Genomic DNA, 25,648 nt, shown 5'->3' with positions numbered 1-25,648 from the left:
AATCTATTAAAATTACAGCTTAAGTTAAAAAAGGGTTAACATCTGGCTTTGTACGGTGTTAGAATTCAGGCTTATAGTTTTGTCTTGTTTTCCCAGGAAAGAAATTACCTATAGATGCTCTTCAGCAACAACACTGTTAATATCAAAGGAGAATAAATGAACCTCTAGGGGTAAGACAGAGCTGCATCTAGCTTTTTCAACCAAAACCATCATTTGTCACAGAATGTTCTTATAGACAGAAAACTTAGACGGAATAAATCAAGGCCACAGTGAAAGCTGCAGGAACCCCAAGGAAATTGTATTCCCTTATAAATGTCCTGTGTTTAAGCAGCAGTGTTAAAGAACTTGATTTAATGTGTATACAGTTCCCTTGACAGTTCTAGGCATTTCAGGTTTAATGATTAAGTAATCATTCAGTGAAAAGTTACCAAGATAGCAGCACAGCTGGGAGATAGCAAAATATTCTAGTGGAATGAACCAGACTATTTGCTGACTGAGGTACCCACTGCTAGCGTATTAAAATAAAGCACTCATAATTCTAAGGAATAGAAAACAATAAAAAAGCAATAAAAATTAAAAGCTGCACATGTAAAAAATAAAAAGTGCCCATCTTGGAATACTGTGATAAATGAATTTTAATGTACTACTTTTACTGTAAGTACTTATATCAACAGTGTTTTTTTGTTTGTTTTATATACTCTCAGGGGCCTTTCACTGTGTCCAACCACAAAGAAACAAAGTTATTTACATTAATTGAAGACAGAAAAGATGCACAGTACACACGTCAGTGTATAGATCATTCAAGTCTAGTGAATGCTTTTCACCTTAGACTATCCTCGAAAGGGGCACATGCATCCAGTCACCTGGATAGCTGCATCATCATCCTCATGCTGGAAACAGCTCAGCTCGCCACTGCCTGCCTGGTGAGCTGCTCCAAAACAGTGCTGAGGGTCTTGGTGGGCAGCAGCTGACCACCTGGAGGTTGGGCTAGAAACCTCCGACGGTATCTTCCAACCTAATTATCCTAAGATCCAGAAGATCTAGTCATTGGGAAACCTTGAGTTTATTCGTATTATCCGTAGCTCCAAGTTGTTTCCCTGATGCTATTAAATTACCTGGTAAAGGGTATCTGAATGGTTATCAAAAAGAGCAACGGCAGAACCAATTTAGAAAGTGCCATAAGAAAACTCAAGGCTTTTCTACCATCACTACATAAAGGATACATGATGTCACTGTTCTAAAAGACAGGTGAAATAATTGGAGACCTTCCTCAAAGATTTAGCCTGGCCATGTCACAAAACAAGCGTTGCAGAAGCTGAAGAATAGTGGCCTGCTTGTTCCATAGGTTTATCACAAAAGGACTACAGTGCCAGCAGCAGATCTGGAAATAAAATCTAGGATGAAATAGCACAAAATTCAGCACACCACTTACCACGGGGAGACAATGATGCTGAGCATTTGACCAGAAGGCAACTGTTGATTAACAGTTAATACAGACTAGAATTCATGGTTCTGGATTCACAAGTGGTCAAGTGAACTGTATAATCTGTGATGATACAAGATCTGACTTTCAAATGCTTGAGAACAGAGATGCACAAGAGAAATGCACAGAAGGCAAAAAGGGTATTGATTTTAGCCCTGAGCATACCTTGTTGGTATTTATGTACCAATGCTCCTAGCAGATTAGAAAGACCAAAGTTCATTACAGGTTTTCAGTGAAGAAATTTCTGCTTCTGAGTGGTTTATTTGATATTTTACAGATTTACCTTAAATTGAAACCACCTGAAGCCTAATCTCAGGCTCCTCACTGTGAAAAAAGCACAGAACAAAGCCAAAGTAAAAAATATTCACATATCCAGCAATGAGCTGCAAATTTTTGAAGGAAACCAGGACATTTTCCTGGTGACTGAAAAAAGAGAAGCCATCAGATGAAAATTCTTGACAAACATCAGCATGTTTCTATACAGGCCACAACTTTGAACAATGTCCTACTGTCTCAAGAGGATGTAGGAAAAAGATGATGAGGATGAAAGAATGCAGTCCTATAGTAAGTTAAACTCATTCTCCTGAGATTCCACAGTGGCTTTGTGTTACTACTGAGAACAAGTGTCACTTCTACAGAGGTGTCCCCCAGTTGGTGCCAGGGGATCTGAAAGAGCTGTAAGTCACAGTTGCTGAACTGGAGAAACCCAACATAGCCTCATGTCTTGGTGTAGTTTCAGTAAGCCATGGCTACACAGTCAGTGCCAATATACACCGCCTCACCCATGTCACAAGACTCTGTGGTAACTCCGCTGGTGGTCCCATAAATCTTCTTTATCATGACAAGTCTGGGGAAAGAGGCAGGCACCTCCTTGAGGGAGTCACCTCGGGACGGCATCCCAGTCAGCCTGGTCCCAGGTGCGGGTTCCCTGGCAGTGACCAGGAGGGCTCACTGCAACCTCAGATGCCTGAGACAGGTGAGGCTTTTGTGGCTTTTTCAGATCCACTTTTGTGCAAAACAGGCACCACATCCCTTCACATTGCTGATTTAAATGAACAGCAAATAGAGCCCTTATCAGGCATGTGTCACTTACTAAGCAATAAAAAGACTTCACATACGGATCAAATATGGAATTCAAACCTCCCAAGTATCACAGCAATGAACTCAATTATAAGACATCACTGCTCTAAACAAAAAGAACCGGATATGGAATAATCAACCATGCAGAAGAAAATGTGCCTAAGCAGAAAGTGCTTCATCTCAGCAGAGCGATGGAGGAATGGCCACTTCCCTGAGCACGATACAGCTCGTGCTGTAACACACTCCCGCCTCCGAGAGTGAGGGAGGGTTGGGCATTGAACCCCTACAGGTACTGCCAAGGGAAAACAATGATGTGGTCTTTGATGCTGTCAGTATACATACTCGTCACTAATGCACATGTAGAGTATCACTCAAAGAAAGACACAATTATTTACTGAGGATAACAAACTAATTAAAAAAGACACAAATTCCTACTGCTGCTCTTACACCCAGTAGGAAAAAGGCCTTTTTGTATTTCTTCTATTCTTTTTCAAGACCAGTTCAGAATAAGGCGTTTGTTGTTACAATGTCACCACTGAAAACCTAATGACATTGGAAAGGCACCATACAAGAAGGAAGATAAATAAATAAGTAAATTTGGTGAGCTGATAACAAAGGGAAACTCTAGGAACCTCCAGATCATACCAACCCATTCATCAGTTTCAAGTAATTGTGCTGCCCAGCAAAGTGCAGGCATTCCCACAAAACAGCACCTGTGTGCTTACTTGCACAAACACGCACACAAACTCACAACTGAAGCTTGTGCTTCCATACAATTTGACAAAAGAAAGAGCTATCTTCTGACAAATGTAAGAATAGTGATGGGGAATTATGACTGAGTGGTGGTTTAATGTCTGACACACAGAGTGCCTGAAGTTATCTCGAGGTAAACTTCACTGAGATCACAAGTTCAATCTACAATATTTTTAAATTCAAAGGAATTCATTAAATCACAGAATGGTTTGAGTTGGAAGGGACCTTAAAAATCACACAGTTCCAACCCCCTGCCATGGGCAGGGACACCTCCCACCAGGCCAGGCTGCCCAAAGCCCCATCCAGCCTGGCCTTGAACACCTCCAGGGATGGGGCATCCACAGCTTCTCTGGGCAGCCTGTGCCAGGGCCTCACCACCCTCAGAGTGAAGAATTTCTTTCTGATATCTATTCCTCTTTTAGTTTAAAGCCATTTCCCCTTGTCCTATCACTGCACCCCTAACAAAGGGTCCCTCCCCAACTTTCCTGTCGGCCCCCTTTAGGCACTGGAAGGCCGCTGTAAGGTCTCCCTGCGGCCTTCTCTACTCCAGGCTGAACAACCCCAACTCCCTCAGCCTGTCCTCACAGAAGAGGTGCTCCAACCCCTTGATCATCCTTGTGGCCCTGAATTTTTGAATTTTAAGAAGCAGCCACCTGCCTATTATGTTACTGATCAATAAATTTATTTTGATACTACTTTTTTAATAAATTGGAAATATTTGCTTTTATTATTACTTGATTTTATCACATTATTAAGTTTCTTCACCACTCTACTGCAACTCATCTGGATACTGCACTGACCTTTAAAAATGAAAAAAAAATTAAAAAATCAGTCAAAACTTGGTTTAAAAAAAAAAGGAAAAAGTCAAGTATTATTGCTGGTTTCAGTGGGCAGTACAGAAGGCCCTCAGAATATTTTTAGGCCCTCATGAAGTTAAGTATTATTAGCATAATAGACCCATAAGGATGAAGCCAGGTAATAACTACAGGACTATATACGAATTAGAGACACCACATAAAAGCACTGTACATACAGCATGGGTAGCCTGTGGGATCCAGAGAATGCGGATACACCATGTACAGAGCCTCCGCTCCCTCATACTGGTGCATCTGTCCCCCGTAGTCCCCAGCCATTCCTTATATCTGTAAGAATATAATAGAAAGAGAAGGCGTAACAGGGTGCTTCCAGACCTGAGAGAAGATGGGAGCACACGGATCAGGGCCTCCACCCCCTCACCTCAGTACTAGCCAACAACTCTTGGCCTTCAGCTCTCCGTCATGGAGGACAAACTTCTCAAGTTTAATGGCCACAGGCACAAAATGCTTCTGTTTAATACAGTTTTTAGAAGGCAGGGGACCACTGCTTAGAGTATAGCAGTTACAGGCTCTTGTTCCGATCTGTTTTGCAATGTTTATCACTGTAATTATCTGTTCTGATAAGCACAAAAGGGATAGCTTGCAGACAACAAAACCAGTGATTAGAAAAAAAAGCAAAGTAAATTTCTAACTTTTATTTCCCCAAATCCATGCCAGAGGTGAAGGGAAACAGCATGCAGTTCCTGAAACACGTCCTGTGGCTGCATCAACTAAAGCCCAATGACTCAACTAGAAAACAGAACTATAAGTACTCACTAGCCTTGCTCCTCCAAACAAATAAGACAATATGAAGAAGCAAATAGCCACACTGCTCTCACTTCATTTTGTGTAGAACACAAAATAAAACCATAGGTTGAAAAAAAAAAGTTCAGATGCTAAACATTTACTTAATAGAGAAAGAAATGTACATTTACATCGCAGATGGCTGGAACAAAGAGCTTCCATTACTCCAGACAGCCCAGAGTTACATTATACTCCTGTCTGGTAAGCCACTTACGTATGTTCTACCCACTTGCATCAATGTGCAATTTCATAACCTACTCATTAAAGCATGTTGGTTTTGTCCTCAGAAGCCAGGGCAACAGTAGTTTTAACTTCACAGTCATCAGATCGAGACAAGGAATCAAAATGGAAAAGTGCCATTAAAAAGGAGTACTCATTTAAAAATGGCAACCTGGGGATGTAAATGCAAAGCTCCTGCTGGTACCACTTGTATGATGAATGCACTAAGAAATCCAGTAGTCAGATGTGATCACAACCAGGCTATAAATAGAAACAATTCCCATTGCTCATATAAATAATGTCTTTGAAAATGATCCATCACTCACATTGTGCTCTGATTAAGGAGTCCTTCATGAAAAGTGTGTACTGAACAGAAACCTGAAAACTTCCTTCCTCTCTTGCACAATACAACTACGTGCCACCTCACTCTCCATCCAACTGAATGCCTTCATTCTCATTAAAACTAGTGGGAGATATTTAGCACTTTTTAAAAATAAGGTCTAATTCCAAATATATAGGTATAATAAATTCATGGTAGAAAACATAACTCAAAATCAGTCAGTTCTAACTTCTGGCAAATAAGTTTTGTTTTGTTTTTTACAAATTGAATAATTCAATTTTAATGGGGAACTTCTAACCATACATTCGAAAAGCTATTTTGTCACACATATGGTAGTTAAACTAAAATCTCATTACTCAGATATTGATTTTGCTCGAGCCTTGAAAATGTCACAGATATTGAAAGAAATTTGCTCAAACTTCAAACAAGAACTACATTATGGTCAGAGACAAACCGCAAAATATTACATCCTAAAAATGATGTGCCAGAAATTTATGGGTATGTTAGAATTATGGATATCACTGGCACTTTTCATAACTACAATTATAAAAGTCCAGTTACCTAAAGAGTTGTTGAATAAAGGAAATTATTTTTGAAATTCAATGAACCCCCAATTTTTATGAAAACTAAACCTAGTACATTCACTTTAGAAGAATCTGCAATTCAAACCAAGCACTTCAAATAAACATCAGTGCACTATACATCATGGTTTCAAGTGTTTTGAAAGAAAGCCAGTTAGCACCCCTGAAACATTGGCTGTCCTTCCAGAATGAAATAAAATTAAGATGTAAAACAAATAATAGAAACTGAATAAAAATAAATAAAAAAATTAAAAATAAATCAGTAAATTTCTACCTGCCACAGCAGATGAAACAGCGCATTACTTTAAGAACAACAAAATTAGGACTCCACAAGAAGTGCTGAGAAAAAACATGTAATTCTACTTATAGAGTAAGAATACACAAAAGAACAACAGCATAGGGAAAAATGTAGTACAGCTTTTAAGATAATTTAGCAAATAATATTACTTAGCATGTTGCTTCTATTATTTTTTTCATATTAATTTCTTTTTTTTTGACAAAATAGTAAGCATGCCCCATGTTCAAGTATCTCTTCATACAAATGGTAACACAACATAGATATTCCACTGGATTTAAGTAACTAAAAATCCTGGAAAATGTAAAATATCAGGTTGTGCGCCACGTATGAAAGTACACGTTGCCATGTATACTGAACAATTTACTATTACACAGTTAGAATAGAAACATACACATGACAAAAGCTGCATGTGTGAGCACATGCATGTGCACGCCTGTTAGTCCTCCCTCTACTCCAGATGCTCTCCTCCATTCAGACACTCGCTGGAGCATTCTAAGGCATCTTCTGCCTCTCCTCTCACCACATACCAGTTCAAGCTCTTACACCAGAAGGGCATAACGCCACCATTCTGCAAATCTGAGATTTTTTTTCTTGTCCCTGAGAGGCCACTCTTCTAGCTCATTCAAGGCACATCATTCACAATCTTTTAAAGAACAACTACACAAATTATATAATTTCTTACTTTTTATTTACTCAAGACACCATTTACAATTCTGCACTATAACATCTAAACAGCCTGAGCTGCAATTCCCAGAGATGCGTGGTACAGTCACACACACATTTGTTTGTGATCTCAGTGTGTCAAGACCAGCTAAATGTACTCGTCAATTCGATCAACTGCTCCTCAAGTAAATTTGTCAGGGCAGCTTTTTGTTCTGTGCAAGGGAAAAGTAATGTTCCAGCTTTGTGGAGGTCAGAGCATCTGTAAGAACGAATTTATTGCTGTTATTGTCAACCTCAAATCTACAGTTTCTTGACCCTTTCACAGCCAAGCTGCATTCATGAGGTTTTAAGCAATCAGCATCCTGAGTCACGGCTGCTGGCAGTGAGGATAACACAAGCTGCGCAACTGCATCAGCAAAAGCAGTATGAGCAGAGCAATAAATCGCGTTAACACTTCTGCCACACTGCAGCAAATCACTCTGTAATACTAGGCAGGCTTTGCTTTGTCTGCCCTGTGCAGCCCAGCTTTTATGTCATGACGCATTTTAATTACCTTTCCCTGTAAGACATGGTTCTCCGCAGAGACAGGAATTTGCCCAGTACAGGAAACGAGAATGTCTTACACTGAGCAAGAGCTGCTGCTGTGCATTTGGTGCTGGTGCTCCACAAAGAATTTGAAACCCCCCTAAATCCTTTCTTTTTGACTCCATCAAGTGTAGGCTTCCTATTCTCCTCTTCCAGTCCCTTACTAGGTTTTATCAGCTACTGTCACACCACATCACTCCTCTGTCTCTGCTTTGCTGCTGCAACAGGTGACTAACTACAGTTCAACAACCTCTTCTATTCTCCCATGTATTTTCCTATCATTTACAAGTGGATGGCATTTCTTGAATTGATCCATAGAAAAAGTACCACTTACCCTTCCTCATTCTTCCAGCAGACCAGTTTCTTGGATGATATATGCAAGAAACCAGCTGATTAATACATATAAGGGTTAATAAGAAGAAGTTTAGGGTGCTCCTTACTTGTCCTTCTCATGTGGTTTGACTTGTTCAAGTAGGAAATTTAATTAGTGAAATGTATAGTCTACATCAACATGCAACCATAACTTGGGGTCTTTGGGCACTGCTGAACTCTGATGGCAATTTAGATTCTACCCTACAACTACTCACCAACAAACTGACCTCAGGAGCACATGAGGATCTTCTAGATTAGGATCCTATTTCAAATAATTATGCTGAGCAGTAGGTACAAGTATTTTTTCTCTCCTTTCTTATCTGTTTTGCATCTGAAGCATTCCTCCATAATGACCATGAGAAAATGCAACTGACTCCATTTGATGTGCCTAAAAATCCTACAGGACAGCAGATGACTATCTTTGCACAATAGTGAAGTACATTCCTATGATGAGACAGACAAAAAGAGAAGAGTAAGCGTATGCTGCCCTAGAGCCACACAAAATTGGTGTGAAAACCATTCCCAGATCAATGCTAGCTGGAGAAAAACACGGAAAGATGTCTTTCCCTGTTGTCCCCTGGCAAGAATACTATGGAACAGAAAGTAAGCCTTGATTCAGGACTCTTCCCTTTCAGTGTTTTAACTCTGCAGCTCTCAGAGAACTCTTCTGCTACAATATTGTCTCACTGCAAAGCTATATTTCCAAACTACAGTCTGAGATGGCAGGAAAAATGAAGGCTGGCAAGTAAGCGTTGAATTTCTGCCTTAGAAGATGCACTCTCCATTTAATAAACTGCATGCACAGAAACTGTAAGAGTATGAATTACCAGTTTTGTGGCTGTGTTTAGCTGACATTTGAGTGTACAAGATTATTTCAGAGGCTGAATTAAGCTTTGAGATGAGGCTGATGGGGTTCTTCTTGTGTAACTGGTTATTTGAAGCAATCTCTACATTTTCAATATTTCCTTGTGCATGGAGAGGTGTGCTCCCATATGCCCTGACATGTGACATGAAAAGTAAAGTAAAAGTAAAAGGTTTTAACATTTGCACTTAAAATGTATTCTTCCGACTAGTTCATTCGTCTTTATTCTCAAATCAAGTTCTGTTTCCTATTTTAAATATGTAGCAAATACATACATACAATTTTCTGCACTAGTGGATTGTGACACCTGGCGGTATTTCACTCTGGCATGCTCCTAATAATTCTTCACAGTAATGTCAGGCACCAGCAAAGGGTCTCTCTGACTTTTGCACAAAACAGTGAGCAGAAAATGAATAGGAATTATTCACTCCTTTGTTATTGATCTACATCATTAGCATAACAAAAACAAAACCTTAAGGTGCATTGCATTAATACAACAAAATTTTATTATTTTTTTTCCCCTAAAGGAGAAAAGGAATTTGAGTGAGACATATATAAAGAAGAAAAATATTTGTAATATTTGTTCAGAGAAATTTCTAAAACAAACTGAGATGTTCAAATTCGTGTTCAGTCCCTGTATAATTTCTATACGTTTCTTATACTAAAAGCTATGTATACGCTGTTTATGCACACACAAACACCACTGCAGATTATTCTCCATTTGCCATGAGATCAAGCACCCATGGGAAGGAGCAGGACTCTTCCTGCCCTTACAAAGTCAATGTAAGATAGAACAAGAGTGAGAAATCCTGAGTTCAAAATCTATTAAGGAACCCCCTTAATAGGTAAGCAAATAATCATATGGCACAACTGGGAGTAGAAAAGGTCCACACGGAAGGATGGTTTTCATCCCTGGATGGAATATGCCTTGGAATGATCCATTGTAGTTTCATGCTGCTAAAACACAACTGTGCTAAGCACAAAATCTAGTTATTCATGCTTTGCTCTGCCCCAGCTATTCGTATGTAAGGGTCACAAAACAGTTTCCATTACTTTCCGTATACAACAGTAAAACAAAACAAATCTTAATCACAAAGAGCGACAAGCGAGGACCAGCAACTGTCAGCAGACTGTATATATAGTAGTAATAATGACTTCATTTGAAATAATTTATCATAGGCTTAAAAATTAGATCTCCAATGAGCTTTTAAGACAAGACTTTTCACCCACTATCTAGAAGAGGAAGCAAGATCTGAAATGACAAAAGGGGCCTTGCCTATGGCTAAGGAAAGAAGGGCGATTCCAAGTTAATAAATCTGGGTTAAATTCTTTTGTGACTGACTCCAGCTCATACAGAAATTCCATCCAAAGTCAGAAAATGTTCATAAGGCCAAAGCATCAAGTGGATACAACAAAACCATTACTGGGACATTACCAATCTGCTTGGCTGGTAAATATATATGGATGTTCTACACAGAAATATGAATTACTTTGGGGGCATTTGCGGGACCCATTGCCAACAAAACAAATAGCAGTTTCTGAGATGCTATCTTTATCCATTAAGCTGTATTTTCTCCCAGGCTTTAAACTTGTCTGTATCCTCCTCCAAACTAGAGGTTGGAGAAGGAAGTCTGAGAGATATATAATAAAGATGTATGAAGCAAAGACGCTGCAGAACAGGATTACGTGGCTGGGGGAAGTGGGAGCTGGAAGTAGGGAGTGTCTGATGGTGAGAAAGCTTTGGGCTCATGCTTTGACAAAAGACATTTTGTTTAAATAACTGAAAAATACACCATGCTGTTCAAGACATCATGCTTCCTATGAAACATGCGGAACTGACACAGAACATTTAGGAAGCAAGACATCAGGCTGCTGTACGTTGCCAGTTTATGCATATTATATACAAAGATATTTAATTTTCCCCTTTCGTTGACTCCACAGCATTTAAAAGAAGCAGTGGCTGCCAAATATTAATCCAAACTTAAAGGTTAAAGGCCAAGCCATTTGTGTTATGGTGTTCTACCAGAAAACGTGCTAAGCAACATGTTCCATGAGTACTGTTATTCCATTTTGAACAACTTAATAAGCAAAACATACCTTGCCCTATTCATCTCTTATCCTCCGGAAGATATATGCTACAGCATGAAAGTCACACCACACAAAATCAGAGATGGAATGGATTTGCTTTAGCAGATGGCAGGCAAATATTACAGCCAAACATTATAATTCATACTCTATTACCTCTAGTGGCGTTGGCATACCCCCCTAATCTAAATAGAAATGTTAAAGAACAAAATAACGAGGCAACCAAAGCTGAGTTTATCATAGAAACAGATACTGAAATGCTTTAGAGAATTAAAAATCAGAATGATTAAATAATGACTATCTATAAAGGCCTGCTCCAAAAATCATTTAAAAAAATACTTTCTACTTATTTCAGTAATGTGCATACTCATTCATTCAAATAAATATCAATTTTTTATTTCTTTCAAAATCATGAGTTACAAGCAACCTGATAAATTCACCAGAAGGTTATTAGCTTTTCTGCTCACATTTAGATTCTGGTGTGTTATTGGGATTGCTGAGACTATCAATGGTGGAAGTGAACTTGGGAGCATGTTAAAACAGAAAACCCAGTATGAGCTACAGGTTGCCAGACACAGGAGGGATTTGTTGCCTGTCAGATTATAACTGGATGCAAGTAAAGAATGATTAACCTAAAAAACTTACTTATAATGAGAATTTAAAATACAAGAGAGAAAAATCTGTGTTTTATATCAGCTAGTTTACAGCGTTCACCGCTGTCTGAGAGCATCCATTAAGAAATCTTAGTACATTTTTATTCAATAATCATCAACATTTGCTAACTACCGCTTGCAGATAAATAACAGCCATACTTATTAATATGAACATTTGGCATCATTTCTCTATTTATTTTGATAGAAAGTCTGTTTTGTCTGGAAAACCTGTTTTCTCTGGAATTTATTCACTACTACTTAGTTACATAACAAGAAGATATCCTCTTTGTCCATATTGCATTTGTTTTGTCACAAAAGAAAGATTAGATATTGCATTAACGAATTCCAAGGACAAGTGCGTCAAATACTGTTCTGCCTAAAATAAGAGGAAAAAAAATTAGCTCCGTCGATGGTCCCCTCTCTGGGCTTCCCACCTCAAGTGGAACACGAGACGACAGCGACTTTGCACGCCAGAAAGCAGAGGGAGCGCAGGCTCACGCGGGGAGGTTTCAGCATACAGACACAACCTATACTGTGGCACTTCCCCTTACCCTACCTTGTTTACCAGTTACACACACACAATTAGTTTAAAGGAATCGGTGTGTCGGTCTAGCAGCTCCATACCTGGCTGGGATATCCGAGCTCTTTATCACACAGACTGGACAGGAATCCATTAAGATGAATTTCATATTTCAGCTGCAACCTCTGGTTTACGTTCCCTATAACTGAAACAAGATCAGCCCCAAAAGCAGAAAAAAATATGGTTCTTCATTCTACTGATACAAAACTATATGTAGAATATCTTCCAAAGATAATAGGAAAACAGCAGGAAAAATGACAACTTCCCATAGATGTGTGTATGCAGTAATTTCTGAACTTAAAACATATTTATAACATGCCAATAGTCTGAAGAGGTCGCTATCTATCTTTACCAAATCATGCAATTTTAAAATAATTGCTCTGTACATTTTAATCAGTCTATAAAATGAAATCTAGAATGTGCTCTCAAAGATATTTAAACAGTCACAGAAATATGAAACATGAAACCTGAAGAAATCATCTAAGTTATTGTCTTTCCTCGTCTTTTCTCCTCCCTTCCTTAACCCCGTTCAAGCTCTGCCTTATAACAAGCACCTAATAAATCTCCTCAGGTTTTATTTAGTCCTAAAGTGTTATGACAAGCCAGTCTAAGCATAACCATACATTAAATCTAGCATTACATTCATTTGCAACTGTTGGCCTATTCCCATAACTCTGCTACAATAGGCCCTGAAAATTTTGTATTCAGTCTCTGCTGAGGATCTATACAAGGAAATACTGACACGACCTGCTCAGACCTGTTCCAGACTTCATTGGTTTTATAAAAGGAATCTTGAACAAACAAACAAACCTACAACTTAATGAATGCTGAAAGTGAGCCACTTAGAAGTTTAAAAGTTCCAGAAGAAGTGCACAATTAGACTAAGTTTTGTTTTCGTAGAATGGTTTGGGTTGGAAGGGACCTTAGAGATCACCTAGCTCCAAACCCCCTGCCATGGGCACGGATGCCACCCACTACATCAAGTTGTTTTTCTTCTGAAAAAGAACATCACTGTCCAACTATATGCTGTAGTATGGAAGAGTAAAGGCACTGATGCAATGATCTAGAGAGGATACAGTTTTGCAGGGAGGATCTTTGATTAGAGCAGCTAAAATAACTGCACAAAGAAGACAGACAACCTTCCGAGCACGCAAGCTCTTCTTAAGATCAGAACCAAAAGGAACAAATCTCAAGGTAAAAACGGGTCAGGAACGAGTGTTCTAAGTTTAACTTCATTATCTTAATTCATTAGATTTTCTGAACAAAAACAGGCAGCATTTGGGAGTAAATGTGGATGCTCTCCACGCACATTGTTTTTCTACAGGAACTTTTCTCAAATTCCTAGAATTTATTAGAAGAGACAAGACAGCAAATTGAACTCTTGCTACCGTGAGCATTTCATTCGCTGCAGTAATATGTGAAGTACACAGCAAACAAGGCACATAAGAGAAACTAAACGAGGGAGTTGGATCTTCTTTATGGACTGGGTGGGAAACAGCTATCTTAACATTTCACAGAGCATACACAGCGTGTGTGAGACAGGCCACACAAATCAGCTCTTCGTTCTCGAGGGTAACACCTGTGCTTTCAGCAAGCACCTGCACCAGACTCGAAGAACTACATCAATAAAGTTCTTAATTCTTCTTCCATTGCTATGACTTGACATGCTTCCACGACAGCACTTTCTCCTACCTGAGCTTTTAAAGGGGGGGGTTACAGTTACTGCATTTCTAACCATCATTTTTGGTACAACTCCAACCTCTGCCTTATTTTATAAAAGGAAATACCATTTCACTCCAGTTAGCATTCTTTCTCTGACATTTCTAACATGCCACAGGACTGTGCGTGACGATCTCCTTAACACAATCTTAGCATGATTCAAGAAGATTGAGATTACAAATGGAAAATCTGGTTTTTAAGTTTAAAACTTTAGATTCTTTCCTAGAGGCATTCTATTCTTGGCTAACAGAATCAATTTGCTCTTCCTAAATGCTAGTTTATATTTAACGATTGAATTTAGTATCACCTATGTTCTCTCAAGCTTATAATTGCAGAAAGCAATTAACCATTCCTTCACTAATAAGCCTCACATGGTCTAAATTCAGTAAAATTCCTCTGTGTTCCTTAAGTAGGTTGTCACATTTTCTGTAAAAATCATTCAGCTGAAAACCAGCAGCGATACATGTAAATGCTACTGTGGGCATGACTAATCCACAGTCCGCAGATCTGCTCAGAATAATGAGGCCCCAAACTTTTATCTTGTCACTTTCTTCCCAATGGCACCTTATGCAAAGATGTAAAATGAGATAAAGGATAGATTAAATTGTTCTGGCAAACCTGCTCCCAGATTTTCTCTTTTATGAGGGCTGTGCAAAACCTTCCTCCTCCTATCTGAATGTGTGCTAAAATGCAGGCTTCTATCATATGACACGCAGAGGCGTGAGTCCTGTGCGTCAGCCCGTAGCAGCTGAGAACACCCATCTCTGCAGGCACATGATGAGGATGCTGGCAACCCATGAACGACGGGCAGGAAGGGCTGCATTTTGGTCATACGACAGGGAAAAACCACGTAACGTGACCGATGCGTGATATGGCATGCATGCATCTGGTCTGTGATGTGGTGACACCGTCCTGCTCATCGCTGGCAGCTAGTGGCTAGGAGATCCGACAGGTGACCCGGCACCGAAGACATCGCCACAGCATGATTATAAATGATGGTGCTATAAAGTACTCACCGCAACTAGCTGGTTTGCGAAGCAATTCACCATGTTTGTGTGTAGGTGTGTGTATGCAGTAGTGCAGTAGAAACAGCTAGCTTGAGGGGCTCAGTAATTAATCGGTGTGTTCTCGTTAAAATTTTTTCTTATTTCTGAAAAATTCTAAAAGAACTGAACCAGTTTCATCGGCTTCCTTTTGATCATTTTCTACCTGCTAGAAAATATTTCTGATCTGCAGAAACTCTTGCTGCATTTAAATAATTGCCAGGCCTGAGCAGAAATCAACTAAAATAACTTGCTCCACAAATTCAAGTAAATTACTGGTAGACACAATTCCATGATCACAGCTTTGGGACATATCAGACAACTTAGAACTATGAGAACGTTGCATCTCCTCCTTTCTTTTCAAACCATTGTAAGGTTAACGTTTGTAGAGTCAAATAAAATGTGTTTTGAATCGTAGAGAAACTTGTGTGCTGTAGGAGTATCTGAAAAAAAAAAAAAAAAAAAAAGGCCACTAAACACAGCCCTGACTTTGTTAGAAATCACCATGGTACAAAAGCGATTTGCCTTCCATACCAAAATATCTAGAACTTGAGTGCTTGCTAAATGAATTAAACACACCCTTTTAAAAAGGCGTAAAAAAATGCTGCCTTCTTTCTCAGCCTTTCATCTTCAGTTAGTCAGCCGTGTACTTACAAGTGGAAGTTCTTAGGAGTGCATGGAAAGGAAAAAAATGCTTCCCAGTTTCAACTGCCACAAATTAAAAATAAATAAATGAAAGTTTCAGAAAGTCAAAACTAGAAAGGTATTTGTTGCACAGAGATCTCTAGTGCCATGTGAGATTTTCTTCTCTCTTTCTCACCCTCCCCCCTCCCAGGCTGATGACCGATCCAGGAAGCGTAGGACATCAGCCTCAATTTATTTAGGTGCTTCTGTCTTTTCTTTGGAGAGGTCCTTGCTGACATCCATGGAGAAGGAGCCTGAAAGTTTTTACCTTCCCTGCTCCCTTCTCTTTTGGTTTTTGTTTGTTTTCTCCTCCTCCATGACAGTGTTATTTGCTTGATAGCAAATTTACTCCAACTATACCTAGGGCAGTTTCTCCTGATAGGTTCAGCATTGACGACTATATTTAAGTAATTTTGGTTTAGAGCTTTGTGGAGGAGCCAGTATAAATAAATCAATAAACTACTTCTCCTTCCAGCTTGGTCCAGAGAACAATATTTAAAACATCATTTATTTCTTTTCCACGGGGCTAAAATGGTATTTTGAAGTTAGCCATTGTTCAGGGGAGAGCGATGGGGAGGTTCTCTCTGTTGTTGATGCTCCACAGATGCCCTGGAGCCTACCTACCAGTTCTTCTTAGCTTAAGCAGGCTAACTCGTGGCAGCCTTGTTTAGGTTCTCTTCAGTCTTTCAGAAGCTAAAGCAGGTACATAACTGAAGTAACTTTATAGACTTACGTATTTCTTAATTAAAATGATACTATACATTTGTATAATAAACAGCCTTAGTAAATGGCATTACTAACTATAAATTTAAGCTCAGTCTGTAGCAAATCCATGCTGGTTTTGCTGCATTATTCTCAACTCTTGTCAATATTTAATGAGAAAATTTATCTATTTGTCAAGATGCTGAAAAGCACAAACCCCATGCCTCTGCTAGCATACAGAACCTCATTAGCTTTCCAACCCTAAGTATCTCATGCTCAGATGGGTGGATGAAAACTAATCTAATCCACAGAAGGAAAGTATCTGTCTGTATTCAGAAATTGCACCTCTTGGCTTCGTCTGCTTGTTCAGAAATTTCCACATTGTTTTTCACCTCATGAACATTCAGTTTTCTCTTCCACTTCATGCTGCCTCTACTAACTCCATGTTCCCCTTTCTTCCCATCCAAGTCCATTGATCACCTCAACATTTTTTCCTCCTGTCTCTTCAACTCAGTCCCACCAGATTTTAAACGAAAAATTAACTAACTTGTGGCTGTCTCATTGTTCATTCTAGCTACAGAATGTATCATTAATCTCCTCTCCTTGCTAAACTTATCTGTTTAAGGCCGTGATATCTATTATTCTTTGTTCATAATCTAAAACAATAGGGTGCATTATTAACCAGCCTGTAAGTAGCTATGTCATCAGCACTATGGTATACATACATCTGTGTTTTATGTATAGGAGACACATTGCATAAATGCAAACACATATGCGAAACACACAGAAGAGACATGCTAAATTATGTAGCTCAAATTTTGAGAAATGAAATTCAAGAACAATTAATTGATCCTAGCTTACTTATTCCTTTATCCTCCATATACCAATGACAGTACATTAGTACACTCACAGCATGTTAACAGGAACAGCTGTTAAATAATGAATGCCTTACTATACTGTTTTCAGCAGGTGCTTCAGCAATTAATCTCTGGCTGCTTAATTTCTGGCTGTTAGGAAAAATAACCGTATCCTATTCCACCAAGTAAAATAGTAGGGATTATCCAAGGAATAGCAGAAACATCAAAATCAAGACACCTACTGTACAGAATTATTGTTCTTGGTGAAGAAATCTGTGTCATCTGGCTTTTCTCCCTGCTTATCATTGCAAGAGCTCGAAAAGCAGCTTTTAGCAGAGCAGTCTAGGAGTCTTTGCTGCAGGTATCTCTGGATGTTTATCCTCACCTGGTGTCAGTGTGACTGCTGCCAGTAGTGGCAGCTCAACTCTTTCTCCATTCCTGGTTAAATGCAGCCACTGCTGCCACTATTGTGGATATGGTTATTTGGGACCCACAGTGTTGGTCAGCTGGACGTCGAATGAGTATTAACACACCGAGAACAGCTGTGTTTCTACTTTCATTTAATCAATGCACTCTCAGGCAGCACAACTCCTAGATCTGTGCAGAGGAAGGAGAGACAGCCTATGGACAGAGGTATTATGAAGGCAGGGACCCTAAAAGTCACTCTCAGAATCTGTCTGTGATATCGCTAGATCAGACAAAACAACACCACGTGCTACAGCTAACTCTCCAGCTACTTGTAGTTAGTTTGGAGAAATGTTCATCAGAAGCAAATCTTCAAAAACACTCCAGAATCAACAAGCTTGAACATTTCAAATTTTCAAATAGCTCCTAGCCAAAAAGCCTAAAATTAAGAGACACGCATATTTGAGGAAAAACCGTACTTTTCACTGGGTCAGCCTCTCATTTCCTAAGTATTAGAATCAACTTAGATTACAGAATGCTATTGAGCTACAAAGCATTAAAACACGAATACTATCTGGGACCTCTATTTGCAAAGTAATCTTGACTATCTTAATGTATCCCAACAGTCATCCAACTAAAAAAGGTAACTACCTGAAAATATGGCTATGATTGTTAAAACATTTCTGTAAAATATCTGTGTTATCAGCATAGTTTGTTTCACATTTTCTATTTTATCAATCAAGCTTCTTAAATATACGCTGGTATAAATACCTCTCTGGTAGTCATTTAGTATTTAAGAAGAAAAGTAAGAGCTATCACTTTCCATCGGCTTTCTTGTTTGAAAAATAATTATTTTGACAATTAAAGCTGCAAGAGACTTAATAAAACAGTACATATAATAGACTGCAGTATTACCTTGATGCAACTTGAAGCTGACTCACATGATTTACATCTGGACCACATAATACAATTTGACTTCTTATTCTGAATAAGATAACTCTACTTTATCTCTCCACAAAAAGATCAATACACATTAAATACTAATTGCCAAAAGAAGTTATTTATGTGTTTTCTGAGTAAGTGTGCAAAAAATTCAGAATTCTCACACATTTTTAGTTTTAAAATACATTAATAACATTTTTTTTTCTGAGCACATATTAGCTTTTCAAACAAAGTCTCCTACTGAAATGCAAAAGCTTATCACACATCTGTTACAAAGACTGAATTCATTAAAGTCAGCTATCAATCACTCACAGTAAGACCATGCTTAAAACGTGCAATTTGCATAAAGCCCTGCTCATTGTTACTGAGTGCTATTTACCAATCATTTCTTTTGTTTCATGCTACAGTACCTTATGAAATATCAATCCTTAAAATTGTCAGCATGAGTATATTTGGAATTAATTACTCTCTCTTACTGTGTGCTACATACCTACTATGCACCAATCCTGCAAATGTAAACCTCCATTTTTCTATACAGTTCCATAGTTATCCTTAGCAACTCGGTATTTTTATATTGACAAAGAAGGAACTGTCTGACTGACACTGCAAGAAGTAATGTTAGAAGTCTGGCTAGACTTTCTGGATTGTGAAACACAAAGTTGGTTACATTTACTCACAGTGACCTGCAGCTGAAAACAGAAAGGGCTTTACAGTTAGATTGTACACTTAGCATACCGAGTTGAACAGGAACAGATCACATCTCCTGGTCTGCTGACTCTTACGAGTCTGTCATGAGTCTCATGACATTGAGTGGTGGCTTCTACGCCCCACTTTCACATTCACAGGATTTCACAAGCAAGTAAGAGTTAAGTTCCAGGCCTCACGCTTCAGGAGAATGAGCTCAAAAATATGAGACCTCATGACTATATTGTAGGGAGACAATAAGGAAAGAGCAAGAACCTTAATTTTTAATGATACATAATTTGGAAGGACCTATTACACGTTGTAACATCCACTAGGTGAAGGTAAATGGTCCTCTGAGCTGGCACTAACCAAATTAATTTGCAGAACAGACAAAACAACAAACTAGGCAGGCATACCCTTACAGCACAACACAGCGCCACCATGGCAGCGTTGCTTTCAGGACCCAATCTGCCAGCTCTCCAGAGCAGAACAATGCACCACGTATATAAACCAGCTCAGTTTTGGAAAAATAAAAAATAGAGATTTCTAGCATGCTTGTACATTTTCTCATGCACAGATGACCACCAAATTGCTGTTTCAGGTTGTCTAAGTAAGCAAGACAACACTACCAGATTACAATCAGTTCATGCTTTCAAAGTTCAGTCCTGTTAGGCATAAAATTATTTTGAAGGAAATTATATTGAAGCAGAAAGGAAAAGCATAAAATGTTCATAAATTTCACACCAAGAAGATGGCTTCAAGCAAGCTCTATGATCGTAAGCCTTGGCTACATTTTTCAGTAAACCAGATAGTGAATTTGAGGCAAATCAAAAATTTTTGAAGAAGAAATCTGATTAATGCCATTATATTTTACATGACAATTACAGTCAGCATTATGTTTCATTTATTATGTAGACCAATGAAACATGCAATTTTTCCAACTTACCTGATGCCCGTCTTGTGAATCGATTTATCACTGGAGCTGAAAGAAAACATGACATTTCATTTAGACTTTTTTTGTAGTAATCTAATGTAGTTCACACATAACAATGTTAGACTTTATTCAAAGTGCGAAAACAACTTTGTCATTTGTGATTAACAAATAACTGTTAATCAATTTTTTGTATTTATAGAAACCCATGTTAACTTCATACACACTTAAACCTTTAAGCAGGTTTGCAAGAGATATGCTAGCAAGTAACCAGTAAACCTTCAAGACCATTTTCAGCTTCTTATAAGATACTGTATGCAAGCACTTACTGTTGTTCATGACTGGCTGTGAAATATTTAGTTCTGTATTTCCATTATTTATTGAGAGCACAGAAATTGGCATCTTGAAAACAATGATGCAGACATGGACTAAAAAGATGTAAAAAACAACTTTATTTCTACAAATATACCTATAGGAAATCTAGCAACAAAGATACTCCTACACATTAAAAAAACACTAATTTGCACTTCTGTCTGAAAGATGAACTTCTGCATTGAGTAAATTTTAAAACTCTTTCGGTAAATCAACAATGCCAGCCATAACCACCCCCACCAGCCGCCTCCTCCCCCAACCCCTCAGAAAAAAAAATCTGTTTTACAATGAAAATTATTGTTTTATAGTGCCATCTTGAAACATCTCCAAATACTTGCTGCTAACATTTGGAATCAGATTCCTATCTCGGTTCCAACTGGGAAAGATCACAAAATACATCTTAGAGCACACAGCTCTGAGTTTTACCTCTTTCTTCAAGGGCTACCAGAGAGAAAACGATGAAGTTTCGTATGTTTTGCCTTCCAAATACAACCCTCGGCCTGCTTATTATTAGTATAAAACACTGGTCTTGAACTCTACTTGTATGTGATAAAGAGAGCTGGAATAAAGAGTAAAAAAAGATCTGAATGACCTAATTTCGAACATGGGCAACAGCTACATTAAAAATGTATGCTCTTACAGTGCTTATTAATATTCAACTTAAAAAAATTACTCTGAATGTTTACATGGAACTGAAAAATGAAAAATATTGAACTTCTTTATTTCATCTCTATTAATTTTACACGGGAGTTATACAGCCTTTCTCAAACATCTAAGCCAAGATAAAGGAAGAAAAATGCTGAGAAAACAGGAGGGAGCAACAGCCTGAGATGCAAAGTGATTTTTTATTCCTTTGGGCAGGAGAAACCAGAGCAAAGATACAAATTCTGAGCCACAGCCGCAGATGGTTTGTGCAAGCACATACCGCAGTGACAGGTCCAAGTGGCAAGAAATACACTGGGAAACCTAACTGCAGTGGTTCAACGTGCTATTCAGGAGCAAGGAAACCTCTCGTGAATAGGCTATCACAAACCCCAAACACGTATATAAGTAAACAAGGGATTAACATAACCAGCAAGGTTATTTTTAACCTCAATTTCCAATTCCCCCCACTTCTTTTTTCTTTTTTTTAAATAAAAAAGCAAGGTATTTAGACATCTTTTATTGGAGAAAACATCAGATTTTATGCAACTACTGTTTTGCAATAGAGGGAGCCACATAATTCCTCAAGCTGCAAAAAGAATATGTTTCATTTTGTCTCTAGGGTTACAGGCCAAATTCATTTCAGGACACTGGTCATGACTGCACATGAGCAGCAGTTCTCAGCAGATGTGCTTATATAAAAAAAATACAGTTGGAATCCGACATATTTCCATCAAGAAAACGTAAAATTGTGCTCTGCTACCATTAAAAAGCTTTCCCCAAACTCGGGGAGAGTATTTTGGTTTGGCTGTCAGTTCCACACATCATCTGTACATATAAAGCTTTAACTCCTCCCGACAGCCACCTCAGCACATTTTACCAACACATCAAATAATTCAACTTTTAAAAAAATAACACCTAACACTAAACTCACACACCTTGGAGACTACTCCTGTTTGAAACAAGCTACTGGGACTGTCAGAAGAGCAATTCCTATTTTGGCTACTTCCAGCCACATAAACATTTAAAATCCCTCTTTTCTTTGGCTGCAAGAAGCTTTACGATTTCTTTTACAATAAATTTTAGAATTTATTTACTGTTAGGAGTGAGGGGAAAAAAGAGCAAGATTTTTTTTATTATTTTTTTTTAAAACCAGAATCTCAGGACCCCGATAAGCAACTACTTTTGAATATTCAATGTCTGAACAGCAAGCAGACAAAGCCTTTCTCCCAGACTGGGATTTCGTGAGGGTCATCCAAATGTGTTAGTGGTAGCATCAGAAGCAGCACCCACAGCTCTTTGCTGTTTACCACGCTGAACTCCTCTCTGTTTCTTGCGCAGCAAATTGCAATATACTTTTGCCGCCCAGAAAGATGGAAACATAAGCTTACCAGGAGGTCTCAGAAAATCATCAGCCTGAAGAAATTTAGCTGATATTTTCACTACAAAGTAGATGCGTGAACAACCAGATGGTACAATGGCTGGCAGGATAAACATAATAAGGTGGGCAAAAGATAGATTAACAAGCATTTTGCTGCAGACGTAAAAAATAGTCTTAAATTATCTTTCTGATGTGTCAGGAGCTGGAAGCCTTGGCTCAGAAAGCCAACTGACAAATCAATAGGAGAAATATTCCACGAGCCATCTGTGAGTGGCTTCTCAGGACTTCAGCAACCTGACTATTGGGCTTTGCAGGATGCCCTCAGGACTGCCAGCCGTCCCATGAGAATAGCAGGAAGCACTGTCAGTGGCTACCCCATCCCTGGCAGCACCCTCCTTACAACACAGCTGGTGCACAGCGGCAAAATATTCCAGCGAAGCTAAACTCGGGAAGGGAATGGAACAGACTTGAAGCAATACCTACAAAGCCATTGAAATTAACTCTATAGTGAAAATATACTTTACCTTAAAGGTTACAGTGACATTGTTCTGGGAGTTGGTTGCTCTGAATGACTCAATAAACAACTGACTGGAAGGAAAAACCCTGCTTACAGTAACTTACGGTTACACACCCCCGTCACTACCTCGTACAAAATGTAAAATGAACAAAAAAACATGGACAGCAAAACCTCACAGTTGCAAAATCGAGGATTTTTTTTCCAATAAAGGATAAACTGGCATGCAGATAAATTCAGAACATGTCCAGAGAGATTTGATCTTTTATTTGACCAAGAGAGAGAGCTGCACCATGACTGAGGAATACATTTCTGTGCATGGAGGACCTTATTTACATGCATGATGTCACTCCAATATTGGACGTGACTTTTCATATTCTACTTTGTCTCAGCTACAATCCTTTACAAACCTTCATAGAGGAAAATTTAAAAAAAAAGGCAAAAAAAAAGTGTCAGGGATCTTCTTCCTGACAGAGCTTTGACTAAATTGTCTCAGTTATCAGTCCTTATGTGACATACCACAGCGGTTTTGCTGTTAGCGCTACGCAGTGAGAGAAGCGCATCATCCAAGATGTTACCTGCTGGTAACTGAAATTCGTGTTTGCCAATCCTTGTTTGGATGGCTGTACGAAAATTACAGTTTTTGAAGTATTTTGGCTATACAAATCAACCACACAAACAGAAATAACTGATAAATGATCAAAAGAAGCTAAGGTGGTTTAACATATTTACTTTGAATATACACTATAAAAATTTCAACTCACATGAAGCATGCACTAAAAATATTTCCGTCACTCAAAAACTGTCTAACCATCGCTCTTTTCCCCATTGTGTATTTTACTATTCATATTATTCTTTAAGAGCGTTAAGCATTCATCACAGCAGCCCCTGTGAGACAGACAATAGAAGTAGCTTAATTCTTCAAGCAGGGGAGATAGAGACGGGGCTCGATGGGGCTGTTCACAGAGCACCAGGACGAAGCTCGGAGCCCCAGCTGGCCACCCTTCCTGCAGTTAATTCGTTCTGATAGCGCTGAGCTGTCCCTTTTTCCAGACTCCCAGTTTAAGCCCTCAAAGCCTAGTTCGCTTCAGAAGCTGTCGTGAAAGCGCCACGAGTGTCACCTGGAATAAGAAGCTAAACACATCGCGGCCACCAGATACGCGGCCTTCCTAAGAAGCCAGGGTCTGTCAGCCGGGGATTTAACAAGAGGCTACGCAGTGCCTGCTAGGGACGTGCTCGAGCACCCTGCCAACCTGCCCTGCACGCCGTGCCTTCTGCCAACAAGGACAAACACCCTACGTGGGTTGGGCCGCAGGACCCCAGCCCGTGGTGCTGAGCGCACCCGGCTCCCTGCGGCCTGCTCCGGCGGTGGAGGCCATGGGAGCCTCCCCGCGCCGTGTCTGCGCAGTGCCAGCCAGTGCTCTTTTCCAGCAAAACAAAGCAAAAATGAGTGCTCTGAGTGATGAGGGCTGACAGGAGATTAGCGGCTAACCTTTGGTATTAGTGAAAATTAGAACGCTTTCCACCAGCCTCGCTTTCAATTAGCTCCTGTAATATCTTCATAGGGAAAAGGATAAGCTCCCTTAAAAATAAATAAATAAATAAATTCAGCCATTACATTTCTAAAGCTCTCAAATTTGGCAGGCCATAGCCCCCGAAGCCAGCTATATTTACAAAACAGGAGTATTGCTAATCTATCTTAAAGGGTAGATGCAAACAGAAGTATCTACACCATAACTTGTCATGCTTGCGTGAGAGGCACAGATGCCCCGAGTGATGTTATGAAACAAAAGTCATAACCCAACCATACAGTTTTTCTATCCTCTTGAAGGTACAACACTTAAAACTCACAGATGTCACTGAGGTCAGTGGGTCAAACATAACCAAAATTTCAAGAAGAGCTTGAGAACCAACTCTCAACACATCGCACTGTTTTGTACAGTCCTACTCCAGTGATTTCATAGAGTCATTAGGGTTGGAAAAGCCCTCCAAGATCATCTGGTCCAACCACCCCCTACCACCAATGTCACCCACTAAACTCTGTCCCTAAGCACCACATCCAACCTCTCCTTGAACACCCCCAGGGACGGTGACTCCACCACCTCCCTGGGCAACCTGATTTCAATGAGTTATTCCTGTTTTACTTATGTTTTGCTACATTTCCCAAAATCCCAGGCCAAGTTTCAACTGATAAGCCTCACACACACTTCAGGCTCCACCTCTTCAGTTCCAAGCTCAACCATTTCTCAGATGCCCAGCAACTTTCAGAAATACTTTGAATTATGCCTGTTGTAATCACATTCCTATATTATGCAAGTAAAGATTAGCTTGTCTTCTTCCACAAACATTTTATTAATTAGAATGAACTAATTAGAGTGAGAAAAAAATCAAATGTGTGTGGACTGCATGCCTTTCTAAAATACATGCTTTAGTGAGACTTTTGTTTTTACAGCCCAAATGAATGAAATACAGTAACTCTATCACCCAGAACAATGATAGACTGGGAAACCATGGAGAACAATAATGGAAATAATTTGGAGCCACTGCTATTTCTCTCGAT

General features: G+C 39.1%; 1 protein-coding gene across 2 annotated transcripts in view; it reads right to left on the bottom strand.

Annotated features, from left to right (window-relative positions):
• The window catches only part of PRKAR2B (protein kinase cAMP-dependent type II regulatory subunit beta), an 81,271-nt gene that overhangs the window by 32,477 nt on the left and 23,146 nt on the right, over positions 1–25,648 (bottom strand). For both annotated transcript variants that reach the window (XM_040549033.1, XM_040549044.1), the window contains one exon: positions 20,195–20,230. In XM_040549033.1, coding sequence (XP_040404967.1) covers positions 20,195–20,230 — 36 coding nt within the window. The remainder of the gene's footprint in view (positions 1–20,194; positions 20,231–25,648) is intronic.

This window comes from Cygnus olor, chromosome 1 (genome assembly GCF_009769625.2).
Source record: "Cygnus olor isolate bCygOlo1 chromosome 1, bCygOlo1.pri.v2, whole genome shotgun sequence".
In the NCBI taxonomy this organism is placed as follows: Eukaryota; Metazoa; Chordata; class Aves; order Anseriformes; family Anatidae; genus Cygnus; species Cygnus olor.
Note: the sequence above shows the minus strand (reverse complement) of the source record. Positions and strands in the feature narration are given on the sequence as shown.